The sequence below is a fragment of the Leopardus geoffroyi genome, chromosome D3, assembly GCF_018350155.1.
Source record: "Leopardus geoffroyi isolate Oge1 chromosome D3, O.geoffroyi_Oge1_pat1.0, whole genome shotgun sequence".
Taxonomy (NCBI): Eukaryota; Metazoa; Chordata; class Mammalia; order Carnivora; family Felidae; genus Leopardus; species Leopardus geoffroyi.
This window is the reverse complement of record NC_059339.1, coordinates 35,812,047-35,839,410: the sequence shown is the minus strand read 5'-3', so window position 1 is coordinate 35,839,410 and position 27,364 is coordinate 35,812,047. Positions and strand designations below refer to the sequence as shown.

Sequence of the window (27,364 nt, the reverse complement as noted above, 5' to 3'; positions counted from 1 at the left end):
AAAGACAAGCAGAACCCACATTCCGAGGGGGAGATGGGTGAGGAACTTCAAGTGCCCAGGTCCAACTCATGGGTCATCCACTGATCACATCTTTTCAGTGATCTTTCCCAACAGAGACCACTGTTGATCAGTTCCCTGTTGATATCCTTGAATGGTTTCAACTAGGTGAGGACAGAATGAATTGTGTTTTAGAAAAGCAGCTCACAGCATGAATTCACTAGAGAAGGAAAGTCTGGAGGCAAAAGTGAAATATTGCTGGTAAAATATTATCAAGTCTTGAATTAAATTATCGGCAATAATGATACAAGTGACAGCTCGCTTTTACTTAGTTCTTACTATGTGCCAAACACTTATCAATGCATTACTAATATTAACTCAGTTCTCACAAAAACTCTACATGGTAGGCACTATTTTTATTTCCATTTTACAATTAAAGGAACTAAGACACAGAGAGGTTAAATAACTTGTCCGAAGTCACACAACTAGAAAGTGCCAGAATTGGGATTCAAACCCAGGGATTCTGACTCCAAAGCCTGTGATCCTAACCCCCATGCTACACTGCACAGAAACAAGGATGGAAAACAAAAGTTACTATCCCTGATGAACTTAGATGCAAAAATCCTCAAAAAATATTAACAAATCAAAGTCAGCAATATAGTAGAAGGATAAATACATCATACTCAAGTGAGATTTATTCCAAGGATGCAAAGATGGCTCCATATCTACAAATCAATCAGTGTGACATCCCCCATTAACAAAATGAAGGATGAAAATCATGAAATCATCTCAAAACATCCAGAAAAAGCATTTGACAATATTCAACGTCCTTTTATGATAAAAACTCTCAACAAAGTGGGTATAGAGGGAACATACCACAACATAATAAAGTCCGGATATGACAAGCCCACAGCTAACATAATGGTGAAAAGCCCACTCCATGGTGAAAAACTGAAAAATTTTCTTCTAAGATCAGGAACAAGACAAAGATGCCCACCTACTCTTGCCACTTTTATTCAACAAAATATTAACAGTTTAAGCCACAGCAGTTAACAAGAAAAAGAAATAAAAATAAAAGGCATCCGAATTGGAAAGGAAAGAGTAAAATTCTCACTGTTTGTGGATAACATGATTTCATGTATAGAAAACCCTAAAGATTCCACCAAAAAACACATTAGAATAAATGAATACAATTTTCAGGGTACGAAATCAAAATACAGAAATCTTTAGCACTTCTTTTTTTAAAATGTTTATTTATTTTGAGAGAGAAAATGAACAAGTGAGGGGGGTTGCAAAGACAGAGGGAGACACAGAATCTGAAACAGACTCCAGGCTCTGAGCTGTCAGCACAGAGCTGAACCTAGAGCTCAAACCCATAAACTGTGAGATTGTGACCTGAGCCAAAGTCGGATGCCTAACCAATTGAGCCACCCACCTGCCCCTTGCATTTCTATACACTAACAACAAACTCTCAGAAAGAGAAATTAAGAGAACAATCACATTTATAATTACTTTAAAAAGATTAAAATATCTAGGAATAAATGTAACCAAGGAGGAAAAAGACCTATACTCTAAGACATTGATGAAAGAAATTGAAGACACAAATAAATGGAAAGATAGTCCATGCTCATGGATTAGAAGAATTATTATTGTTAAAATGTCCATACTACCCAAAGCAACCTATAGATTCAGTGCAATTCCTATCAAAATTCCAATGGCATTTCTTTACAAAAATAGAACAAATAATTCTAAAATTTGTATGAGACTACAAAAGACCTTGAATAGCCAAAGCAGTCTTGAGAAAAAGCTAGAGGCATCACACTCCGTGATTTCAAACTACATTACAAAGTGATAGTAATCAAAACAGTATGGTATTGGCATAAAAACAGACATATAGATCAATGAAACAGAATAGGGATCCCAGAAATAAGCCCACATGTATATGGTCAATTAATTTACAACAAAAGAGGCAAGAATATACAATGGGAAAAGAAGAGTCTCTTCAATAAATGGTGTTTATATTTATTAACTTGGCAACCATATGCCAAAGAATGAAAGTAGGCTACTATGTTACACAAGATACAAAAGTTAACTCAAAGTGAACTGAAGACCTGAATGTAATACCTGAAACCATTAAACTCCTAGAAGAAAACGTAGGTGCTATGCTCCTTGACATTGGTCTTGGTGATGATTTTTTGGATCTGACTCTAAAAGCCAAGCCAACAAAAGCATAAAAGTAAGCAAATGGGACTACTATCAGAATAAAAATCTTCTGCACGGCAAAGGAAACCATCAACAAAATGAAAAGGCAACCTATTGAATGAGAGAAACTATGAGCAAATCATATATCGGATAAGGGGTTAATATCCAAAACATACAAATAACTCACATAACCCAACAGCAAATAAAACAATCCAATTTAAAAATGGGCAGCAGATGTGAATAAATATTTCTTCTAAAGAAGACATACAGATGGCCAGCAAGCACATGAAAAATGTTCAACATCACTAATCATCAGAGAAATGCAAATCAAAACCACAATAAGATATCACCCCACACCTGTGAGAATGGCTGTTATCAAAAAGACAGGAAATAGCAAGTGTTGGCAAGCTATGAGAAAGGGGGCCCCTTGTGTCCTATTGGTAGGAATGTAAGTTAGCAGCCACTATGGAAACATTATGGAGCCTGCCTCCTCGAGAAAGTAAAAGTAGAACTACCATATGATCTAGCAATTTTACTGCATATTTATCTAAGGAAAAAAAAAAAAACACTAGGGGCACGTGGTTGGCTCAGTCAGTTAAGTGTACAACTTTGGCTCAGGTCATGATCTCAGTCCATGAGTTCGAGCCCCGCATCGGGCTCTGTGCTGACAGCTCAGAGCCCGGAACCTGCTTCAGATTCTGTGCCTCCCTCTCTCTCTGCCCCTCCCCTGCTCACGCTCTGTCTCTTTCTGTCTCTCAATAATAAATAAACATTACAAAAAAATTAGGGGCACCTGGGTGGCTCAGTCAGTTGAGCATCTGACTTCTGCTCAAGTCATGATCTCACAGTTCATGGGTTCGAGCCCTGCATTGGGCTCTGTGCTGACAGCTCAGAGCCTGGAGCCTGCTTTGGATTCTGTGTCTCCCTCTCTTCTGCCCCTCCCCTGCTCATGCTCTTTATCTCTCTCTCTCTCAAAAATAAATAAACATTAAAAAAAAAAAAGAAAACAGAAATGCTAATTTGAAGACATATGCCCTCCTATGTCCTTGCAGCATTATTTACAATGGCTAAGATATGAAAACAACCTAAGTGTCCATCGTAGTTGAATAGATAATGATGATGTGAGATAGATTAGATAGAGGATAGATAGATAGATAATGGAATACTATCCAGTCATAAAAAAGAATGATATCTTGCCATTTGTGACAACATGGGTGGAATTAAAGGATATTATTCCAAGTGAAATAAGTTATACAGAGAAAGACAGATGATGATTTCACTTATATCTGGAATCTAAAAAACAACCAAACAAAGCAAAACAAAGCAAAAATTGACCCATACAGAGAACAAACTCTGAATCACCAGAGGGGAGGAGGTGGGGGGAAAGACAAAATAGGTGAAGGAGATTAATAAGGCATATAGTCTTCAAGTTATAAAATAAATTAAGACTTGGGAATAAAAGGTACAGCCTAAGGACTATAAGCAATAATATGATGATGAGAGATGGTAGCTCGAGTTACTATGGCGAGAATGTTGTAATGTATATAAATATCGAATCACTATATTGTACACCTGAAACTAATACAATATTGGGGTTGCTAGAAGGAGGGGGGTTGGAGGTAGGTGAAATGGAGGAAGAAGGTCAAGTGATACAAACTTCTAACTATTAAGTAAGCAAGGCCTGGGGATGTAATAATGTAAGCACGATGATTACAGTCAGCAATATTGTCGTATATATATGATAGTTGCCAGAAGAGTAAATCCTAAAGTCTTCATCATGATAAAAAAAAAAAAAATGTTTAACTTTGTATGGTGCCAGATGTTAACTGGACTTATTGTGGTGGTTGTCTTGCAACATATACAAATATCAAATCATTCTGTTGTACACCTGAAACTAGTATAAGTCAATCATACCTTGATTTAGGAAAATATTTTTTGAATAAAAAGATAAGTTGCTGAATAGATGCCAGGGGACTAAGTTGTAGGAGCTGTTTAGGCATATCTGTCCTGTTTCCAAACCTTTTTTCCTATGTCCTCTTTAAAACTAGTTCAAGCTCATCTTTCCCAAAGATTGGCTGCTTTCAGTGCGCAGTTTTCCCCTGCTCTGCTGACCTCCAAACAAGCATCCTGGGCTCTTTGTGGTTCGAATTGCTAAGCAATAACGATGTCACTTTTATTCACATGAGAGGGATAATTCCTTTTTGATGGAAACTGTCCTATGGTCCATGCACTTGGACACGTACTTCTCACTTGGTCTTCCTAACAATCCTGTGAAGGTAGCCAATCATCAACCTCTTCTTATAGATGAAGCGCGGCGAGGTTCAGAATTTATCTAAGTTCATGCTTCAGGGGAGTAGTACATCCAGTATTCAAATCAAGGTCTCTGGGCCACCTAAGCTAAACACTACACAATGTTAACATGAAATGGCTTTGGAATAACCAAGGAAAAAACACCCATACCAGGAGAGAAACAAGGATGGTAATTTATAACTCTAAAGCTCAGGTCTTTTCTACCTTACTAGACTCTGTCTCCTGAAATACCAAGTCCTTATAGTCTTGACTCCTTGGCCTTCATGAATAGTTGACCTTTTGTCAGCCACAAATCCCATTGGATTTTTCGAACTTTTATATCCAAACAGGTGAATTCTCCAAACGTCTTCCTTTCAACCCAAATGGTAGTTTCTGGTACTGAGAAAGGCCCTCTCCCAGCTGGTCAGCCTCCAAAACAAAGTAGGGATAGGGACTCAACCAGTGGGCAGTGGTTATCTCTGTGGATCCTTTGTCTAAGAGCCTCCCATATTTGTCACATGCTGGAAATGTCCTACAGGCATTTCTTCATTGTCATTTGATACTATTTCACCTCAGGAGTGCCCTAGGAGAAGGAATTGAGTTTTCCTAAAAGAATGTTTGCTATATGATAGCCTTCTTAATTGGCTTGTGATTTAAGGTGAATGAGATTTCAAGAAAAGATGGCAGTGAACCTCCATGTACTGACTTGTTTGCCCCTCAACAGTCTATATTTATTGTTTTCCTAGCCAACTGAGAGCTTGATCTAAAAGAGGATACCTGAGAATCACCGTCTCTTTCACGGAGGCATTTTCAGATATCCAGCAGGAGTTTAGGGAAGGCTCTCCTGACTGGAGGGACGTATCAACTTTCTTCTTTTACCTTCACTTTCACTGACTCAGTATGAGTGATAGTGAGACCTTCTCATTTTATTGCTGCTGTTGAGGGAAGGTGATTTTCTCATTGGCATGCCAGAAGGCAAAGGATTACTTTGATAAGGGCTCACCCACTATAGCCAAGAGGGTAATCATGCCATGCCCAGCCTAATCTGGCTGGGCAGAATTCATGTTCTTTTGTTCTTCTCCACAGCCAACTCCTTCATCTGAGATATTAAGCCCATTCCCACTGCTAAAACATCTCTCTCCCTGCCTTAAGATACACTGACTTATCCATACTTGCACATTTTATCACTGAAAGAAAAAATACCTCCTAAACCTCATTTCAGTAATTCTTAAACCATCTCCTGAGTACACATTAATAATGTCTGACAGTTGTCCTCTAGCGGCAAGCTCTCGAGGCACGGCCACCACCGCCTTTATTTCATCAGGGAAAAGGAAGAAGCAGGGGAACTCCCAAGGGCTCAAGACTATAAGTCCCACCTTGGGAGGTGCTGTTTCTCAGGACATCCGGGCTTAGAGTGGAACTTGGAGACATATTCTACAAGGGAGGGGTGGAGAAGGTGGACTCCCCCTTTTTTAAAAAATATGGCAAAATACACATGACATGAAATTTACCATATTAACCATTTGTAAGTGTCCAGTTCAGTGGCATTGAGTTCATTCACATTGTTATGCAACCGTCACCACCCATTGCCAGAACTTTTTCATCTTCCCAAACTGCAAGTCTATACCTACTCAACACTAACTCCCTACTCCCCACCTCCCTGCGCCCCCTGGCAATCACCGTTATTTCTGTCTCTATGAATTTGACTATGTTAAATATCTAATATAAGTGGAATCATGTAGTATTTACCCTTTTGTGTTGGGCGTATTTCACATAGCATTATACCCTCAAGGTGGACTCTTTTATTTTATCTTATTTTATTTTATTTTATTTTATTTTATTTTTAATTTTTATTTATTTTTGAGAGAGAGAGAGACAGACAGAATGCAAGCAGGGGAGGGGCAGAGAGAGAGGAAGACACAGAATCCGAAGCAGGCTCCAGGCTCTGAGCTGTCAGCACAGAGCCCGATGCGGGGCTCGAACTCACAAATTGTGAGACCATGACCTGAGCCAAAGTCGGACACGTAACCGACTGAGCCACCCAGGTGCCCCTGGACTCTTTTAGTTTTAAATAGTGAAATATAGGTACAGAACAGGGCATACAGCATCCAAATACAGTTTAATAGGTGGTTGTAAAGCAAACATTCAGGACCATTCTAGTACTCCAGACAGCCCCAGTGAACCTCGCCTGACCACAACTTGCCCCTTCTTCCATGGAGACAGTGACCATCAAGACACGGTATTCATTAGTGAGGTGAAGAGTTCCATGCGTTATGCTCACCTGCTGTGTGTTAGGGCCACTGCAAGTGGTTGTGCATTGCAGACAGTGCTGTGAAGAGAGGCCCTGGGGCCCGGCACTGTGGCCTCGGGAAAAGGTACTCATAGGGTTATTCGGAATGAATACGATGAGGTCTCTGACCCCAAAAGGTCATAACCTAGTAGAATCAACTTTCGAATAAAGAAAGGATACTACCATGCACATAAAGAGAAATAAAAACAATCTCAGTCTGCCTAGGAAATACGCTGTACATATGTCTTGTGGGTTTCCCCATCAGGAGGAGAGTAAAGTGATTAAATCTAGAGAAATAGCTGCCAAGTTAAAAATAAAATAAAATAAAATAAAATAAAAAAGAGTGAGGGAGGGAGGGAGGGAGGGAGGTAACCAACCGAACAGTAGGAGATGATGGGGAAACTCTTTATTTCAAAGGCTCTGTTTATGGGAGATGAGAGTGCAGTCTTATCAGAGATTGAAGTCCCCATGTAGAACATTCCAGAACAATTTGAGAGGCCCAGGGGTGATAAATCACAGGGAATGGGCGGCATTCATCCTGAGATTCTAAGAGAAATAAAGTGTGAAAGAGGGGCGATTCTGACCAGGAGATACAATAGATCCTAAGACAGTGCTGCTTCTGAAGATTGGGAGGCTCTAATGTGATGCCTGCCTTTTTAAAAAAACTGCCCAGGGAAAGTCAAGCAGTACAGGGAGGCAGACCTAATCTCCCTTCAGAGGAGCTGACTTAAAGCCTGATGTGTGCAGAACAGCCATGATTCAGGTCTATTGGAGCATCTTTCATTCGGGAGGCTCAAATGGCTTTACTGCCTGAATTACTTACAGCCCTGCTGTAGCTGTGTGTGAGCACTGGCTCTCCTAATGCAAAAGCCGGGACAATCCACACATACCTAGCACCCCAATGACTCGCCTCCCCCATTGCCACCTGCAAAAATATGGATAGGGGACCTCTGGTTTAAGCAAAATGTACTCTGAGAAATTGGATCTTAGAGCAGGTCACCAGGAGGGAAACTTGGCCTGCATGTGGGTCCATTTCTGGGTTGTTACCATCTGTGTGGGCATCAGCGGTACAGATCGTGAGAACCGTCTGCATGTCTGTTCCACAGCACATGACAAGGGCAACAACTGACATTTATCCATCACTTACTATATACCAGGTGTTTTTCTAACCTTCTTTTCTATTTTGTTTTAATGGTCACAATGATCCCGTGAGGCAGGCACTGTTAATCCCCATTCTACAGATGAGAAAACTAAACCACAGGGAGAGCTAGTAACTTGTCCCAAATCACAAGTGTGGAGATTCTGACCCACATGCCTGACTCTGGACCTCACACACATGGTGCAGAGAGTGGTGTAGGGAATTCAGGGACAACAACTGAGGTTAGGTCCATGTTCGCACCTCCAGAGGGCTGGGCCGTGGTTTATAGCCATCATTTGTCAAGGTGGGTGCCATAGGAAGCCTTCAAAATCTCAGGGTTAGTATGTGATTTAGTGAACTTGCTCTACGTTCAGTCCAAGAAATAATTCTGTTGTGATTCATAGGACTCCATGTAGAAGTTTCAAACCTCTACCCACACAGCGCGTCTGTAAATGATCAGAGAATAACTTCACGATATTTGCTGCAAAATGCAAATAATTCTAAATCCTTCCCAGCTTCAAGAGCAAAATAGGAAGTGTAATAGGTGTGTGGTGTTTAATTCTTTGTTTATCGGTAAAGCAGCATGGATGTGAATGATCTCTATGTAATGTGCTTGCATTCTGGGGCTCTAAGCATCCCAACAGATTGCTTTTAATTCATTGTTTTCTTGGGGCATCTGGGTGGCTCAGTCGGTTAAGTATCCAACTTTGGCTCAGGTCATGATCTCACAGTTGGTGCGTTCGAGCCTGCCGGCTAAGGATCCTGTGTCTCCCTCTCTCTCTGCCCCTCCCCTGCTCATGCAGGGAGGTTTTTTTTCATTAAAACATTTTTAAAAATCATTGTTTTATTTTCCCTTTGCAGATGATCATTCGCGGGTGAGACTACAGACCATAGAAGGAGATACCAACTCCGACTACATCAATGGAAATTATATCGATGTATGTATTTTGAAACCGTCAGTAAACCCAACTGTTCTGCCACATTCCACATCGTGTGTCTGCTATGGTACTGGTGGGCACTCACTGCTCCAAATCCAGAAGCAAACACATTAACGTTACTTCACATCCTGCAGAACTTTACGGTGGAGACATGGCCACTCCTGTTCTCAAGTCGGCCTACTGGCTGCTGAACTCCTCTGTGACATTCCGTGGCTTCCATGCTGCTGTGGACCAAGGATAGCGTTTCCATGTTTTTGTCAACAACTTAGATTATTTGACACTTTAAAAGAAATCTGTTTACATATTAATAAGATAAAACTCTCTTAATTCCTAATTCGATGATTTGCGATCTCTCGTCATTACTGCACTTTTAAGTTGCCTTCAAAGTAGTCTGCAGCTGTTTAACCAGGACATCGAATGCACACAAGACATGTCATTAAATATGTAGGCTGTTTAATTATTGAAGACTGCTTCTTTGTTCATCCTGCATCATGTTAACTTAATGTCTTACATTAGAATAAATTCCTGAGGAGACAGCATGTTTTCAGTTGAAAGAATGAATGAACTCAAAAGTAGCCTGAAAATGAAGGGAAAGTCACTGTTACCTTCAAGGCTCAGGTTCACGTGAAACAGACCTTTGCTCCCTTGCAGTTTCCAGGGCACGCTGTGCTTGCCTTGGCCATCACACTGCCTTCTAGTCCATTAGTACTTCCACGGACAGGCTTTACCCATACACGTGAGTTCTTTCGTCTTCTTACTTGAGTATAATTCAGATGCTACTAAAAGTACTAGCATCACAATCTCTAAGAGTTACCTAAAAAATAAACCTAAGGATGTTATTTATAGTACTGCTTGGAAAGGTTGTGACACTTTGGTGATGGATCTGAGGGTAGGGCCTACAGGAGGACTGTCTGAAGGGTAATTCGTATCCCATTCCTCTAATGAAGCCCCCTACGCTGCCACATTGGATGATGGTCCAGAACACACACGGCCCAAGTTAGATATCTTTTTCTGTTAAAGCCAAGTTCCTTCCTAAAATACATTGCACTTATTCCTTTATCCAGTAGATGTTTAGTGAGTCCCTTGTGGGAGAATTCAGAGGTGGCCAAGACCTGTTGCCTTCTCCCCAAGACTTCAGAGTTTAGAAGCTGACGTAAGAAATGTCTTCTCTGTAACACTCCTTCCCTTGGGAGATTCCAAGGGAATCCTGTTCATGCTCCAGTCCCAGCTCCTAGAGCCCCTGGGGGCTCTTGAGCACAGGGGCTTTTTCCTATGCATCTTGTACCCCCTGCGCCTGGCACAGGCCTGAAACTCTGTAAGCACTTAATAAGTGTTTGATGAATCACTGCCTGAAGGAGTAAATGTAATCAGATTAGGTTTTGTGGCAGAAGTGATTTTAACTTAGCTTTAAAGAATGGGCAGGTAGAGCTACAGAGGAGGGAAGACATAAAAGTAATGAAAATACCAGATTAATTAGTTTTAATTTTAACAGAGAAAAGAGTCAATATTCAGGGCCCTTTTATTCACTTAGTCAATAAGATTTTATTGAGCCACGTGTTGTATTATATGTCAGTTGCTGTTGTACGTATTAGAGTGTTAACTGTGTGTGATTCAGACCACAAACAAAAACAATGGACTGAGAAATGACCACTGCGTTTAGCAACGTAGGTCATTCGTGGACTGTGTGGATTATTTCCGTTTCATAGATGAGCTCCTCCTATCTCCTAGCGCCTTGCTAGAACTGACATACGGAGCCACACATCAGACAGGGTCTTGCTTTGTGAAACTTATCAGCTGGCAAGACATGAGTGATTATCTTCATAATCCTATTTAATATCTGTCAAGAGTCTATACCCACAGCAGGTCAGTTGTATAAAAGAATGTGTTTGCTTTTGCTGTTCATTATCAATGACTTGTTTTAAAAGAAAAAAAAAAATCTACCAGATACACATTGAAATGGTCTGAGAAATCTGTATTTCCTCTCCAAGTTTCTCCTGTTTCCCATCTGGCTTCAGGCACACTATATTAGGTAATCTCGGGAAACAGAAATGGAAAATATTAAGGTCCGTGGCGATATTATGTTACCTGTGTGTAATTTTCTCTAAATTGGTTTTATCTTCCCCAGATATTGATCCTGTGACGTTCTTTGTTCCCTTCTGTATTTGGTCTCAATTTTCATCTTTTCCCCTCCTCACAGGGTCACGATAAAAGGAAGGGGCCTTGCAGAATTTCTGCCTCGTTGCGTTTCTGGCCCTTGCCACAGCAGCGTGTCATGGCATTAGCAGTGTTTAAGAATGATGTTCAGTATGACTATTGACGTAGCTGCCTATACGGGTAGAACAGGGTGTGTGTTAAAGCCTTGGCACGTTGCCAATAGCATCCCGCACACACATGAAATCCTATTGCACATTCCCAGCCTGTTTGCAATCTAATAAGAGTCGTGGTCGTGTTATTTCAGAGAATCCATAAGTTGTTAGTGTTGATTGCTCACCCATCGTCTCATAGCCGGCGTATGATTAAGTTACTCCCACCCCATGTGTGAGCCACAGAACTGTTAGCTTTGATCCGCTAAGGGTCACGAAGGCACTAAGCGGTACTGGGTCTGGCCATTTCACTTTCAACCGGTGCGGTTGTTGGTATTTGTATGTGCATTCATTTTGGCAAACTTAGTGGGTGACTTCTGTGCTGCTTACCGTTTTAAGGTTGTCAAATATTCTTTCTCATTTATTTTTAGGGTTATCATCGACCCAATCATTATATCGCTACCCAAGGTAAGTCTGCTAGAGCCTTGATGCCTTTCTTTGGTTGTTTGTCTACTCTCTGTCATTTCGTCCCTATGTCATGCCCCAGAATGATATTCCCCACTGCTCTAGCCCCATTTATTGCAGTTCTAGTCATCAACACATACACCCTTGTTTTCCCATCAGAATGTGATCATTTAGTTAGAACCTGATGTTGTGATCTTTAGAAGTGTATTCATCAATTCATTATTGGATTAATTCTGTCTGCCTTCAGAGTGAATCTGACATCTTCATAACTAGGCATATAGATAATCACTAAATAAATCTGTGCTGAGTACAGTCTATACAAAGACCTGTGCCAATTGCTGCCGGGAGTGCAAGCTGAATTCATCAATTACTGTCTCTCACATCGGTTGTGGTTTGATGGGGAAGGTACGGGGTGACCTGTACATTATGATAAGCAACACCAGTTAGAAATTTATGCGAGAGGTGCAGAGAAAATGTTAGGGAAACTTGGAGAAGAAAGAAGTTACTTTCAGATGGGATGATCCATAAACTGCTTTGTGGTAAAGGTGAGTTTGGGAGGAAAACTTCTAAATGGCCGAGACATCATGAGCAAAGATCTGAAAGTAGGAAATCAGTACTCCCAGGTGAAAAGCACTGGCTAAAGGAAACAAGAAGAAACCTAGAGGAAAATGTTGGAGAAGCTCATGGCAAGAGCTTTTGTGATGTCTTTCCAGGACACTGACTATGGAGAATGAGGATTGTGAGAGGGCTGAGGTTGTTGGGAACGAGGCATCATAAGGGATGAGTTATTGCATCTGTTAAATGAACTGAAGAAATGCCGAGAATCAGGAAGGACCCAGTTAGGGTTGAGAGCATGCATTCTCTTCATTTTGTTATTTTATCATTGTTTCCAGTATTGCATCATATCCCAGAAACAGGAGCCAGGAAATCACAAGGATATGACTTGCCAATGGTCAGGGATTGGCAGGTGGTACCCCAACAGAATATCAAGGATCAAGAGAATAAAGGATGGCAAGAACATTGTGGAAAGTCTAGGTTTGGAGGCAGGAGAGTTGGAGGTGTCTGATGGACCATGAGGAGAAAGAAGTAGCTAAAGACTGAGGTCAGGTTCAATTAACGAGTCATAGGTTGTAGCCAGTGAGCAGAATTCCAACACTTAGGGCAACACTATCCAGTATAACTTTCTGTAATGGTGGAAACCTTCTGTATCTGTGCTGGTCTATATGGTAGCAACTAATAGACACTCAAAAATTATCTACTGGTGGAAATCTTCTGTATCTGCACTGATCAAACTGGTAGCGAGACGTAGACACTGTAAAATTATCTACTGCTGGAAATGTGTATCTGCACTGGTCAATATGGTAGCCACTAATACATACTCAAAAAGTATCTACTATGAATGAAGAACCAAATTTTAGATTTTAATATGGATTTAAATGGCTTCATTTGGCTATTCCCTACTGGCTGTTTTGGACAGCAGGGCTCTGGTTTAGAAAAGCTCCAAGTATGGCTGAAATGGAGCCACTGTGGGACCTTGTCCTAATCCCGACAGCCTTGGCCAGTACCTGGGTGGCACCATACATAGAGTCTGCAGTCTCATGTCACCATTTTCGATTCTATGCCTGGGTCTAGGTGACCTACTTAACCTTCAATATGTTTCCTTCCCTGAAATGAAGTCAGTAATGGCTCCTTCCAAGGTCACTTGGCTAGTCAGAAGAAAGGTCACATGGGGAGTGCCCATCTTGAACTGGCAGGAGACAGACCTTTACATAGGAATTGCTAAGGAGTTGCAATACCTGGCACAAACTCCCACCTGATGGGACAGAACAAGAACGTGTGTCCAGGGGCTCTGAGTCCAGTCCTGGTTGCCTTCTCCTATACCCTGCTGCTTTTAAGCTGAGTCCATTGATGCTTTTAGAGGAACCCTTTGTTAGTTCCTTAAATCCCTACTAATGGATTCCAGAATATTCCAAAGTAAGGATCGTAACAGATCTGATCTAGTAAATGTGCTGATAATTTGGAACTAACAGTGTTTATAAATATATGCAAAAATTTGATCATAAAGTATACAAAATACTACTGAGTTCTTGATTCTCAGCCCACGTTTCCATAAATAACGTGAATGTAAAGTTAAATCTTATTTGAATTTTCAAAGTCAAGGACCTCTACATTAATGTTACTCAACAGCTAGCCAAAGTAGAGATTGAAACCCCCAAAGTCCTACATGTGGCCCCTCACCTGGCATTCCTTTGCTCTTCCTCTCTGCCCCTCTCTCTCTCTGAGGGAGATCATTCTTGCAGAAAACTACCATTAGAGAAGCCACTTTCTGGTACCTTGGGAATTAGTTGGAATCATACGTAATTGCTCAGTAGCCCTCTTCAGGAGCATTCAACCCATCAAGTGTTAATGAGTAAATATATTTGCTGGCGGCTAAGAAATGGCAAATGTAATCGCTTTGCAGTAGACCACCCAAGTGCCCTTAATGGAGAGGATGCTATATGATGCCCTGTTTACCAGAGCATGGCACCTTTGCCAGTGCGGGGTGATCTACAGATTGCACTTTGAAAACTGGCATACTTACATCACTGCTGTTGGCTCAGGGCGAGGGGCAGAAATGAGCAAATGTTTTTAGTCTAACATTCAATCAAGACAGTACGCATCATATTAAGAGTAATGTATTCAGACCATGATGTTTAGGTTAGAAAGTTAGAGGCTTTCTTCTAGTATATTACACAAACGTAATGTAACTGATAGCCTCAGATTGCCAGTAATAAAGATTTCTGATCCTCTGCAGTAATTGGCAAGGACAGTTAGAACATGCCTATGGATCGCCTTCATAAAAAAAGAAAGAAAGACAGAAAGAAAAACCCACAAGCGTCTGATTCTAAGAATCCAACAAAATGGATGATAAAGTCTAACAAGCAGACGCAATTTTAAAAACTCTCCTTGTTCTTTTTTTTCCTATTGTGTGCTGATATAATTCTTTAAAACCTGTTCATAGCAGGAACCCATGAAACTACATGAATGTTCCAATTTAGCGACAACCAGTTTTATTCCCATGAGTTTAAAATATGTAGATTTTCACCAAGTCCCTTCAGTCTAGAAGACATGTCATGAATTTATCTCTTCGATCTCTTCCTCCCCTGCTTCCACTTTATTGATTTTTGTACCAGTAACTGACTTTGACCTTTGATGATAACGGTATTGTTTCTGCAAAGTGAAGGGACCACAAAAAAGCCAGATCTGTGGCTTTTTTCAGTATGTTCTTCCTGTCCCCACTCCGTTTAATTGTTTTCCATCTGCAACTAATATATTAATGACCCAGTATTGACTTCATCAGATCTGCCTGACAATCCATTAATATAATTGTAACATTCAGGATCTATGGTTTGGCATACCAGGAATCAGAAGAGTAAGTCATGTCTGTTACTGTATGTCTGTACTCAAGGCCAAGGCAGAGTTGGGATTTCAAAAGCAGGGTTGTCAGTGAGGGGCAGATGAGCACACGGGTGGGTAGGATTACCCAGAACTGATCATATTTCACTATCAAAGGATACCCCATGGAGACAACAGTGTGGGCCATGAGCTGGAGGAAGCTTTACACATTGAGAATTGCTCCTGCAAAATGATTCAGGAGAACACCTGCCAGCTATGTGGTATGCAAATGAGGGAGGCCTGGAGAAGTATCTTTTTATTATTGTTTGGTTTTATTTTTTTAATTTTTTTTTCATGTTTGTTTATTTTTGAGAGAGAGAAAGAGTGCACGCAATCAAGGGAGAGGCAGACAGAGACGCAGACACGGAATCTGAAGCAGGCTTCAGGCTCTGGGCTGTCAGCACAGAGCCTGACACGGGGCTCAAACTCACAAACCATGAGATCATGACCTGAGCCGAAGTCAGACGCTTAACCAGTTGAGCCACCCAGGCACCCCTGGTTTTATTTTTAAAACTGACGTCAAGACTCTTGCTTTAGAAACTCAGGAAAGATGATGTCAGGTAGTTGGGGAAGGAAATGCTGTCAGTCTGTGATGGATATGGCCTGTCCCTCTTCCTCACTACCCGGCTCATCTGTGGGCTGGAGGTGTACCCAAATATCAGAGGATCCTGCCAGAAGAACCTGCCTTTAATTCTTCAGGAGAGCTGACAGGCATCATGAAATCTGGGGAGCACCTCCTAGTCATGTGGTGGTGCACTAGCACTTGGCTGGGATTTCTGGGAGCCAGAGAAAGGAGAAAGGGCATCAGTGGGGTGAGTGGGGGAGGCAGGTCTTCAGTCATACTTGAAGAAGTTTCCTTTGTCAGAGGAAGAGGACAGGATGAACAGGTAGGCTACCAAGGTCAGGGAGGAGCTTGGAGCCCTGGCAGAGGGCACGAGGGAGACCTGACCGTGGATAGAAAGGGTCTTCACCTCCATGACATCTTGGGTCTCCTTGGTCGCTTCTTGAAACGGATCTTCTCTCAGGAAGAACTCCCACATACACACAATTTTACACAGACATGCAGGTGTTCACAAACCATTAAATCCAGCCTGAAAAAAATCCGTACGCCCGAGATAAAAAAAAGCCCTGAGTTACAAGCGTAAGAAAGAATGACAAGTAAGGTGAGGACATTGGTTAAAAGGCTGTGAATGAGGAGTATTATTTAATGAAATGAAGGGCAGAGAAAGGAAAGGAAGGATGTTTCTGAGCCACGTGGTGGTGAAAGCAGTGCTTTAAGATTAGTTAGTATGGAATTAGCCTGCAGAGAAAACTGGAAACAAAGGGAACAGTTAGGGGTAGAAACAAATGACTCAGACAACAATAAGGGCCGTGTTGCAATTGTAGCTTTTATTTTAGTCAACAATCTAAGTTGCATACAACTAAAACATCTTTTCTAATATCAAATATATTGTAGTGTCAAGACTGTTGGCTTTTAAGTGTGTTCCTTCTCATTTAATAAAAAGTGATAAATACATATCAGTAGTTTTGCTTCATATAATACTGTTAGAAACTCAGCATTTTCATTTGTCCTTTCATTCAATAAATATTAAGTGCCTATTAAGTATAGGCTTTGTGGTATAACTAATTTTCTATCCTCTAATTTAGGTATTACTCGTCTCATTTCACAAATAGAGGAAAGAGGGCCCTGGGGAGAAGCAGGGGTTGAAAACAGAACTCACATGTAGTTGAGTGCTTGCAGTGAGCCCACAAGGGTCCTGGCTGTTTTTCCTCCTTTTCGAGCTGCATAATACCGTGTGATTCTTGCCCTCAAGAAGAGGCTCAGGGCTTGTGCTCTTTCTCACGTACTGAAGCTCACCCCTCGTAATCGAGAACCTTCCTTCTAAGTTATGATGCTCCCCCTCCCCCAAAAAAGTAAATTTCCTGTGATACAGTCATATCTGAAAATATCTCTTCATTAAAACTGTCTTCTTAGATGTCCTGAAATAGGACACTGAGAGTCCAGAGTCTCCCTGTTCCCCAGCAGGCCTCTGGGCACCTGTTTGAAGACCCGCTAGCCCAGGAGCTAACACTGATGGTGAGAGAAAGAGACTCTACGTGGCAGCAAGATCAAGGCTGAGATCAGAGCTCCAGTGAGATAGCCAAGCCTGTCAAATTAGCACAATCCCGGACAAAATAAATGATAAACTGGGGGTCAAGGCACCTATACTCAAGAAGAGCATAATGCATGGATTTTAACAACCTGAAGTTAGCACATCTTTTGTTCACAGAGACTCTGGATGCTCAGTGTCATATTTCAGGATGCCAGTCACACTGGCATAGACCACAAGAACTGATATAGAAAACCAGTTACCGGATAGTTATTTACCATGAGAGATACAACCGTCCATCAGACAGAACTGTGTTGCAGGCCAGCTAAAGAGGAAGATGCCTTGCCAGAAGGTTACCTCGTGTCCTGGCATCAGAAGAAGGGCCACAGAGTTCATTTGTTGATTCAACAGGCACATACTCACTGCCTGGAGAGCTGGCACCAAGCAGATGCCCAGTGAGAATACAAGAATGAGTGAGTGAGGGAAGGAATGAATGAACGAATGAATTGGGAGTCACTGGGCCAGACACCAGTTAGGCAGTAGAACATTCCAACCAGGCAAGAAGGACATCTCATGTCAGCCTGACACAGCTTCTACTGACCTGGGTGGATTTGGGGACCATGATCTCCAACGTCCGCGACTCTTTCTTTCCAGAGTTACAGCTGGTCAACTCCAGTTCTCATGAACACTTTTTCTTCCGATGTGCCAGCCAATCAAGGCAGTGTTTCTGGAGATAGTCCATTCTGTTAAACAACTTAGTTTCTCTCTGCCCTGACCCTACTTCTGCATATCCCACCTTCCATAAGCACTTTATATAATCAATTTTATTTGTCCATGATTATTATTTACTGATAATTTGAAAAAGAGAAGCCTAAGAATAATGTCCTTCAGAGACTGAGCTAGGAGCAAACTTCTACATGAAAATAACCAAAATGTGGAGAACGAAGGTTTATAGCAGAAACAGCACCCAATCTTCAACTACCGCACTACAATCGAAGCTTTGCTCTAGTGACTTCCTTCTGTTTGCCGTTGATCTGTTTTTCTTCTACATTTCTGCCACATACTCCATGTGGTCTGAACATTTTAAATAAGGATTCTCAGAAAGATAAATATGGTTTCTGTTTTTCCAATTCCAAATTCTCCCTCCAGCCTCTGAAGCAGTCAGTAATGGTGCTTAGAATAGGTATACTTAACTCTCCTTGGCAACTCATACTTGGGGCAGAGACTTCCCAGTGTTGATGCAAGTTCTACACACTCTATGAATAAGCTCTCGTCTCCTGCATTCTGGCCTCCAGATGCAGATGAACCCTTGAAATTATTTCACAGTACCATTGAAAGAGGAAAAAAAATGTCTTAATCAAAAGCTAAGCCTTCAGTAAGCAACTTTGGTTTTTATTCTTTCAAATACCAGTGTGTACATTTCCTGACATTGTTCTGCACAGCTAAGCTGTTCCCATATTGCCAATGAGTTGTAGACTTACTATATCCTCTTTGAGGTTGATTTAAAAGTATTACCTGGTAAAATGCAGGATTCTCTAGTTGTCAGCTTGAAATAGGGAGACTTTGAGGATGTGTCATTTATACCTGGGCAAACAGTGACCCCTCATGAGGTCTACATATTCCATATTCCCAGTGCCAAATTCTCCAGGCAGGGGTCCACTGCATGTTACTCTCCATGCATAGTTTTCCAAGGGAAAATGAACAATTGCAATTAACAGCCTATCTACAAACTTCCTTTGAAACTATAATTTTTCTTCACCAGATTAATTTCAACAGAGACTGGCCAATTAGCCAAAAGGTCAGACCATAGACATTTCTCACCCTATGCTCTTAATAAACTCGCTCATTAGTAGTGAGAACGTTTAAAGACAGGTTGCAAATTAAAAGATAAAACCAAAAATAGATTGCAGTAGGTGACATCCACCCTATTGTTATAGATGCTTTAGTGCAAACAGGTCCCTTGAGTAATGGAACATAAATTAACACAGAATAATTTGAAGAAAAATGATGCTGCTGTCAAGCAAGCCCTCAGTTTTGGATTGTTTCAAATGCCTTTTAAATCTGTAAGAATAATTTACAGGTGTTCATTTGAGGTAGAAAATTCCAGAATCTTATCAAGCTGATAGAAACTGTAAAAGTCTTGAAACCCAGCTCCCCTATTTTGTCATTGAAACAGACCTTAAAGCAAAAATTGATGTAAGTCACTTTCGTCCATATTGTCCCAATGAGTCATGTATACAAAAGTATTTGCAAACTGTGTGGATTGACGTTCATATTTACATAGATTTACATGCGGATTTACATGCAGATGACATACATTTACATGCAGTGTCCAACATGGGAGAAACCTAATGTGCTTCTGATCTCCTGAGGGCCTTTTTGTTCAACAGCGAAGAAACAATAGGAGGTCACATCTCTCTTCCAGGATCAGCCCTTTGGAAATATAGAGCTCTGGCTGAATACCCAGGGCTGCAGGCCCTGGTGCTGCCTTCCTGGGCCTGCAACATCATGGACCCTTTCAAAGCAAAGACATTGCTCTCAGACCTAATTTATCCAAAATTGTACAAATATTTCTGTGAACCTACCAAGTGTCTGCCTCACAACCGTGTTGGGAATACAGCAGTGACCTCAGGAATTACATAGTGCTGGTGTATAAATAAACAACTGTCGCTACTCTGTGATTTTGTAAGAACACCAGGTTTGGGAACGACTTTAGGCTATTTCTCTCCCTCACCCATCCTCCATAGCAGGTGAAAAAGTGAGACCCAGTGCAGAACTGGAACCACTTTCCTGTCACGATCAGGTTCCTGTGTCACACAGCGACACAGTTTTGAAGAAGTTTGCAGCAGACAATTTAGGAAGTTTCTGGCCATCGCAAGTTGCTTTTGTTTCTTGCCTTCTTACTCAAAAGGATGCTTCTGGAAATTTCTTCATGCAGTGCCCCATGCTGCCATTGAAAATTTGAGATTGCCTACACTGAGCTATGTCTAGGGAATCAACGTCTCTCTATTTTATTCATTTATTAGAGTTACTCTCTTTTTTCTTAAATAAAAGCAGATCCCACTTGTATACTGAGAAAAGCTTAATTAAAGGATTTAGAGACTAATGAAAGCTTTTATTTCTCTGCCAGTGGCCCCTGAAGCATATGAACATAGGTTTTTCCCTTTGCTTTATGTCTCCTTGACAGAAGGCAGCCAGATCCTGTGGGTCACCAAACCCCTCCATTCTGAGGGCCGCCATTCTTCTTTTTTCTCCTTGATTGCCTTCTCTCTGTTCCCCTCTTCACAGAATGAACAAGTACTCAAGATGAGTTTATGAGGGTTCTCTTTGGAGACAGGCCTGATGAATGCTCTGTGACTCAGCCAGCAAGAGGCTCTTGTGGTGTGAACATCTGTCATGTTCCTCCCTTCTGAGGCTACAAACACTTTCTCATGCGCCTCTTCCCAGCTCTTCAGGCAATATTGCCATACAAGCCCTCCCAGGGATCAAGGACCGAAGGTCCCTCCGGTAGCGGGGCCTCTATCTCTGCAGTGTAGAGCGCATTATTGCCACACGCTGCCTACCAACCCTTTCCTTCTTTTCTATATAAGAGTTTCTCTTTGGAGGCCTAATCTTTACCCCTGTCACTCAGATCTGATTTGTCTGCCTTTAGCGTTCAGCTTTCCCTGTCAGGAATGATAGCAGCCTTTGCCTTCCCATTCACAGTGGTACCACCGGGAGCCGAAAATGTTTATGCACCTGCTAGGAAGGCATGATTCTTAGAGGAGGGCTGGCTATCATCCCAAAAGAACAAAATCCACATAATGGTTCCATCTAGGTAAATGGAGTTTCCAGAAATGCTTTGGAACATTTTAGTTTTAGGTACAAGTCACGCTAAGAGTCACCCCCTTGCTGGTTTTATTCACACAGATTCCTTTGCTTATGCAGTATGGCCACAATCAAATCTTTGAAACTGGGGCCCTAAAATTCCATCCATATACTAACACTTTTTATGTCAGTAACTAGGACAAGACTTCTCCCGTCCAAGAGGCAGTGGAAAAGAGAGGCTAACGAGCATGGATACCAGAGTTAGGCTGGCTAGGCTCAGATGCCAGCTTTGCGAGCAACCATTCAATAAATATGAGCTATGATTCTTATCTTATCATTATCATTACGTGAATTCCCAGAGACACATTTTCAGTAACACATAGGCAGTTCAGGTTTAACCCAGGAATAGTGTGTACCCATAAGTTTTCGTAAAAATGAATAATTCTACATGAATTAATGCTTCCTTCCAGAAGGATGTCTCAAAGGGAACCACTTATATTTTCACCAATATCCTGCATCCCCCCCAAAGTGCAAAGAGTATCATCATCTTTAAAAAAGGACAGACATGGGTTGGAAAGACGATAAGCTGTATCACAAGCTTGGAGAAATCTATTTTCCTTCCATTTTTGAAGTCTTGCAGAAATTGAGCAGCTCCGATAGCAGCAAAGGACACCAGCCTTGGTGTTCTGAAGGCTTCCCTGAAGCACACAGAGGGTCAGATTGTAATCAGTGAAAACAGCCATATTGCAAAGGCCAGACAGGTTTCTTCGCAACAGGCTTTGTCCAGACCACTTTCTGAGATAAGAATACACAAGGATATTTTAGAGAGGAGTTTTGTAAGGCTGAGAAACTCCTGGAGAACAATGGGGGCTGAGAAATGATCTCGTGGAAGAGAGAATAACAATGACAGAGGAGCAGAGGGAGGAAATAAAGGGAAAGATGGGTGCTCTTGGCCTCCTTCAACCTGTGCGTTGGGTGGCTGGTTAGACGGGTACCATCTTCTGCTTGGCTAGGGGTTAACCGGATGCCTAAAAGTGGTCAGTTACAATCTACACCGAAGAGCCAGGAGCAGTGTGGAGCTGAAGCAAAAGGAATTCCTGCAGACCACTTCTGAGATCCATTTCACACAGCAAATTCCCAGGAAATGCAGGTGTCCCCAAGCACTGCGTGTCAGCTTAGGAAAAGGACTGAGGAGTCCATAGTTAATGGGTGTACAATGAGTTTAAAGAATTACTGTTCTTTTTAAATTATATAACAGTATCATTATGCTCTTTAATATTTTTTAAGTTTATTTATTTGTGAGAGAGACAGAGACCGCGTAAGCAGGGGAGGGGCAGAGAGAGAGGGAGAGAGAGAATGCCAAGCAACGTACAACCTGTCAGCACAGAGCCTGATGGGGGCCTCGAACTCATGAAACCGTGAGATCATGAGCTGAGCCGAAACCAAGAGTCAGGACGCTTAGCCGACTGAGCCACCCAGGCACCCCATGGTTATGTTCTTTAAAATATACGGAGATACCCAGTGAAATATTTATATGCAGGCAAGAAACCATAAACACTACACTTGCCAATAATCCTTCCCATGGCTTCAGGTAAAGGTGACTTCTACCCTGACCCACACCCAAAGCCTCACTACTTACCCAGGGAAAGCAAACAGGATATTAAAATTTTTCACCAATAATGTATTAACACGTTTCCAAAACAAAATTCCTAGCAACACAATTAGACCAACCTTATTCCACTTAGGTTTGACATATAGACAGATTTTTTTTCTACACTTGCTTCACATTTAGAACGCTTTGATCACTTTCGAAACCTTTTTAGTTTTGAGTTTGTGTGCCAGCATTTTTATAGAGAAAAATATGTTGCTATTTTTTTTCTTTAGCAAAACCCAAGATTGTAATTTAAGTCATCATATGGCATATGTGGTATGAGAGAAGCCAAAGTTATTCTTTAAACCTGATTTGGGATTTTAGCATTCCACAAATTTATCTAAATGGTTAAAAGTGTGTACATGCTTGTGTGTCGAAAATAACTTATTTGAAGACTCCCAAGGCTGATCGTATAGATTTTTTTTTTGAAATGCTTTATTTAGGTTAATTTTAACACGTGTGGCTTTTATTAAGGAAAGAAAATTTCTAAAAATATTATGACAAACTTAGGTGACAAAGCCACTATGTTCATTTATTTCCTTATTTCCAGGTCTTAAAATGCCTGGTAGGGGAAAAGGAAGAAAGCACTCAGAATACCTGACTCATTTTGTTTTCAGTTTCCTTTTTTTGAAAAAAAAAGTGCTGCTTTATTTTTGCTGTGACTTGTGACATAATTAAGACTGGTGTGGAAATGCAGGAATTGTATCCTAGCAGGGATAAATTAAGGAAAACCGCAATAAAAACTGTGAAGGTATGTAAAAAATTTACAACAGAAAAGAAAGGAACTGTAATAATGACTAAAGAAGGTAGGATGGGCTCATACTGGAACTGAGGTACTAGACAATACGAATATGAAAAATGGGAAGGTAGAGATTAGAATTTCAAAATACCAAGTGCCTTGTATTTCTTAGGAAGAAAATTGGGACCGATTAAATGTATCTCTTTATTAAGACATAGCAAAGAGTATCTACTGTATCATTCGTTATACTTTTTGTCGTTAAATATTTCATAACTCTTTAAACCGAGTGAGTAAGACAAAAGACACATTACTAACCAAAAATAAAGAGATGATGGTGGAAGGTTTATGACCCACAGACAGAGGCTTCCCGGGCTGTTTTGGAATCTGCGTGCGGCCTGTCCATTAGGGTTTGGTTTGTACCAATTTTCTCTTCATTAAACCCGACGTGACCTTTTGGGGTCCAGTCAGGATGGCATATGTTCTAGTAATGCACCTGGAAGCCAACATTCCACGACGCTTATCATCTAGGGAAAGCCCCGAATATTTGCACAGTGAATGTTGGCACACTCTCTGATTTCAGCCTGAAAGGCCAATTTCAGGGAATGGGATGGTTGCTCATGGATATGGCAGGAAGCGTGTGCCTCATTTTAGGTTGTAAGAGGAGCACGCACCTGTGAGCCAATCTAGAAGAAACAGGGTAATTGGCAAGCAGCTGCTAACCTGAGTGGGCCAGGCAAAGGGGAAAGACCCACAGTGGGGAAGCCTCCTCCAGGGTAAGAAGGGATCTGTCTTTGCGCAAGAACCACCGAAATCAGTAGCTGCGCACGCTATTTAACAGCGTGATTTAAGTCATCGCTTTTGACACTACTTCTAAAAAGGTGTACTTTATGCCAATTTTCTCTTTTGCTGTCACTAAGTGAAAATTCCAGTAGGCTGGTGAACATTCCGAACCCTGTAATTCTGGGCGTAGAGAATGCTTCCCGTAAGAGCTATCCTTGGAAATCCTATTTTATCATTGCTACCAGTTATATTTTTGAATTTAGTTAAAGAAAATATTCCCAAGTTTTCCCCATCACACAACAGTCCTCAGTGTTTGCTCCTAATTTTTTCATTGATTTCTGTTGTTGCTTTAAAATGGTAATATCTGGGAGGGGGCGATATTCTTAGCAATTCAGGAAAATGAGCAAATCACATCTCATGCACCCAGCCGTCTCAACTTCGGTTTCCCCTTTCTGCAGCTGAAACCAAAAATTATTCATAAAAATTCCATGATTTTAACATAAGTAGCCTCAGGGGAGAGCAAATGCACCTATCAAGTAAGTATTGTTAAGGATTATTAATGCAGAAGCTGACTGTTTTCTGTGTCACCATTATCGTTTTTGTGATACACGAGGCAGATTCAGTCCGTAAGACATGGTGGCATATTTTACCTTTTACATTTCACTACGGCTACAAATGAAAAGCTACTCAATGTAAAATTATAGATGTATTACAGAACTATCATACTGAAAAATCACATAAAGTTTTCGAATAAAAACTTATTCAGAAACCACTGAAGGGACATCTAATGCTCTGAATGTTGAATAACTGACTCCATAATACTTATTCTAGATTATTGCCAGCAGCAACAATAACAATAATGGATCAAAACTTTAGGACCACTTTTATTTATGAGCAAGAGCTTTAAAATAAATGCATAAATCCTAGGCTTGTCTTTTTCCACATTCGTATTCCACCTTCAGTGGCCGTCTGTCCTAATGGAATGAACTGGATGCTGAAGGACTTGACCAAGCCCAAGCCAGGCCAGTGCCCAAAGCAAGGGCTCCTCGGTTTTCTGCAGCCACTTTGCCCTTAGGTTCTCTGCCCTCTCCCTCTGTACTTCCACCATTCGGTGTGTACCCCACACCAGACACAGCCCCCCTCCCACGCCCAGGACCAGTCATGTCACATAGGTGGAGAACTGATGTTCACAAACGAGCCTTCCACCCCGGTCTGTTGAGGTCATTCTGAAATTTAAAAAGTGCAGGGCGCCCGGGTGGCTCAGTCAGTTAAGCATCCAGTACTTGATTTTAGCTCAGGTCATGGTCTCACGGTTCATGGGATGGAGCCTCACATTGGGCTCTGTGCTGACAGTGTGGAGCATGCTTGGGGTTCTCTCTCTCCCCCTCTCTGTCTCTCTCTCTCTCTCTCTCTCTCTCTCTGTCCCTCCCCCACTCATGCCCTGTCTCCCTCTCTGTCAAAAATAAATAAACTTTTTTTTTTAAGTGCAATTGTATTGACCTGAGTTGGAATCCCAGCTTCAAAGGCACCCAGGTGGCTCAGTCGGTTAGCATCCGACTTCTGCTCAGGTCATGATCTTGTGGTTCTTGAGTTCAAGCCCCATGTCGTGCTTTGTGCTGACAGCTCAGAGCCTGGAGCCTGCTTCCAATTCTGTGTCTCCCTCTCTCCACGACCCCCCTATCATGCTCTGTCTCTCTCTCTCTCTCTCTCTCTCAAAAATACCTAAAAACAAACAAACAAATAGGCACTTATTCTCCTAAGCCTGGTTCTCATCTTAAAATAGAAAAGTACAGGGGCGCCTGGGTGGCGCAGTCGGTTAAGCGTCCGACTTCAGCCAGGTCACGATCTCGCGGTCCGTGAGTTCGAGCCCCGCGTCAGGCTCTGGGCTGATGGCTCAGAGCCTGGAGCCTGTTTCCGATTCTGTGTCTCCCTCTCTCTCTGCCCCTCCCCCGTTCATGCTCTGTCTCTCTCTGTCCCAAAAATAAATAAACGTTGAAAAAAAATTTTTTTTTAATAGAAAAGTACACAGTTGCAGAGATGCGTAAACGAGACAGTACACATAAGACACACCTGGCCCGAGGGGCTCATCACTGCGCCTCATTTAATTGTTCACTATCTTTGTCATCCTGCTTCCCAAGTCCCCTTTACTTTCCAGCCCAAGGCCCTCAGCTCCTTTGCACCGGGCACAGCAAGAATCCAGCTCAGTGTTGTCCACAACCGCCCTCCAAGGGCAACCCGTCTCCCCGATCTGATTCAGATGGGATCCCCATCTCTGCACTAGGTCACCTTGAGTGTGCCAGCTGCACAAGGCCATCCGGAGGCCGGTCACCCTGCCCACCACTGTTCTGACCTCCCTACCCCCATACTCCACACACTGCGGAGGAATCACCATGTGGAGCCATGCCACCACTGTCTTTGGGATTCCAGACATTTCCACACTGCCTGGACATTTCCACTGCTGGTCTCTGCCAGCCACCTACATGTCCAGGGAGCCATCCTTGGAACAGTTCAACATATTTTGATACACCTAGACTAAGATATTTAAAATCTGCCTTTCTCATTACTCGTTGCGTTATCTCTCTATTTGCTCTTTGTTTGCTGTCAGATTCGACATAGTCGTGTTTCTTGAGAGTTTTTGTTCAGTAAATAAAACAGGTCCCTCCACAATGGGCACACATCTGTCTGCCTGCTGCGGGAGAGCTGAGCGGCTCCCTCTGGACTTGACCTTCTGGTAGCTGGACTCCCTACTTGTTAAAAGGAGATAGTATTAAATGTTTTCTAAGATGAAATGAGGATTGATGTAATTAGAATAAACATTTTATGATATGTGATAAATATATTTTGACTGCTTTATAGACTTAAGCATATCTAACCTGAAAGAAAACACATGAAACCTCCAACCACGGGTTTCATCCGGAAAAATACGGCACTCAAGCCAGACATTCCACTTCCATTTAAAAGAATAAGTATTACCAGCCTCTGCTGCTTTCAAGTGTTCTGAATTCAGAGCATCCCAACACGTACCAAATTACTCCGATTTTTTTTTTCATTTTTTAAATGTTTATTTATTTTTGAGAGAGAGAGAGTGAGCGAGGGTGGGGGAGGGGCAGAGGGAGAGAAGGAGGCACAGAATCTGAAGCAGGCTCCAGGCTCTGAACTGTCAGCCGAGAGCCTAGCATGTGGCTCAGACTTCACGAGTCATGAGATCGTGACCTGAGCTGAAGTCAGACGCTTAACCGA

At 41.8% G+C, this 27,364-nt stretch overlaps 1 protein-coding gene across 11 annotated transcripts in view; it reads left to right on the top strand.

Moving 5' to 3' along the window:
• Positions 1-27,364, top strand: part of PTPRM (protein tyrosine phosphatase receptor type M) — a 796,726-nt gene that overhangs the window by 704,694 nt on the left and 64,668 nt on the right. For all 11 annotated transcript variants that reach the window (XM_045459381.1, XM_045459379.1, XM_045459380.1 and 8 more), the window contains 2 exons: positions 8,778-8,854; positions 11,589-11,625. In XM_045459381.1, the coding sequence (XP_045315337.1) occupies positions 8,778-8,854; positions 11,589-11,625 (114 nt within the window). The remainder of the gene's footprint in view (positions 1-8,777; positions 8,855-11,588; positions 11,626-27,364) is intronic.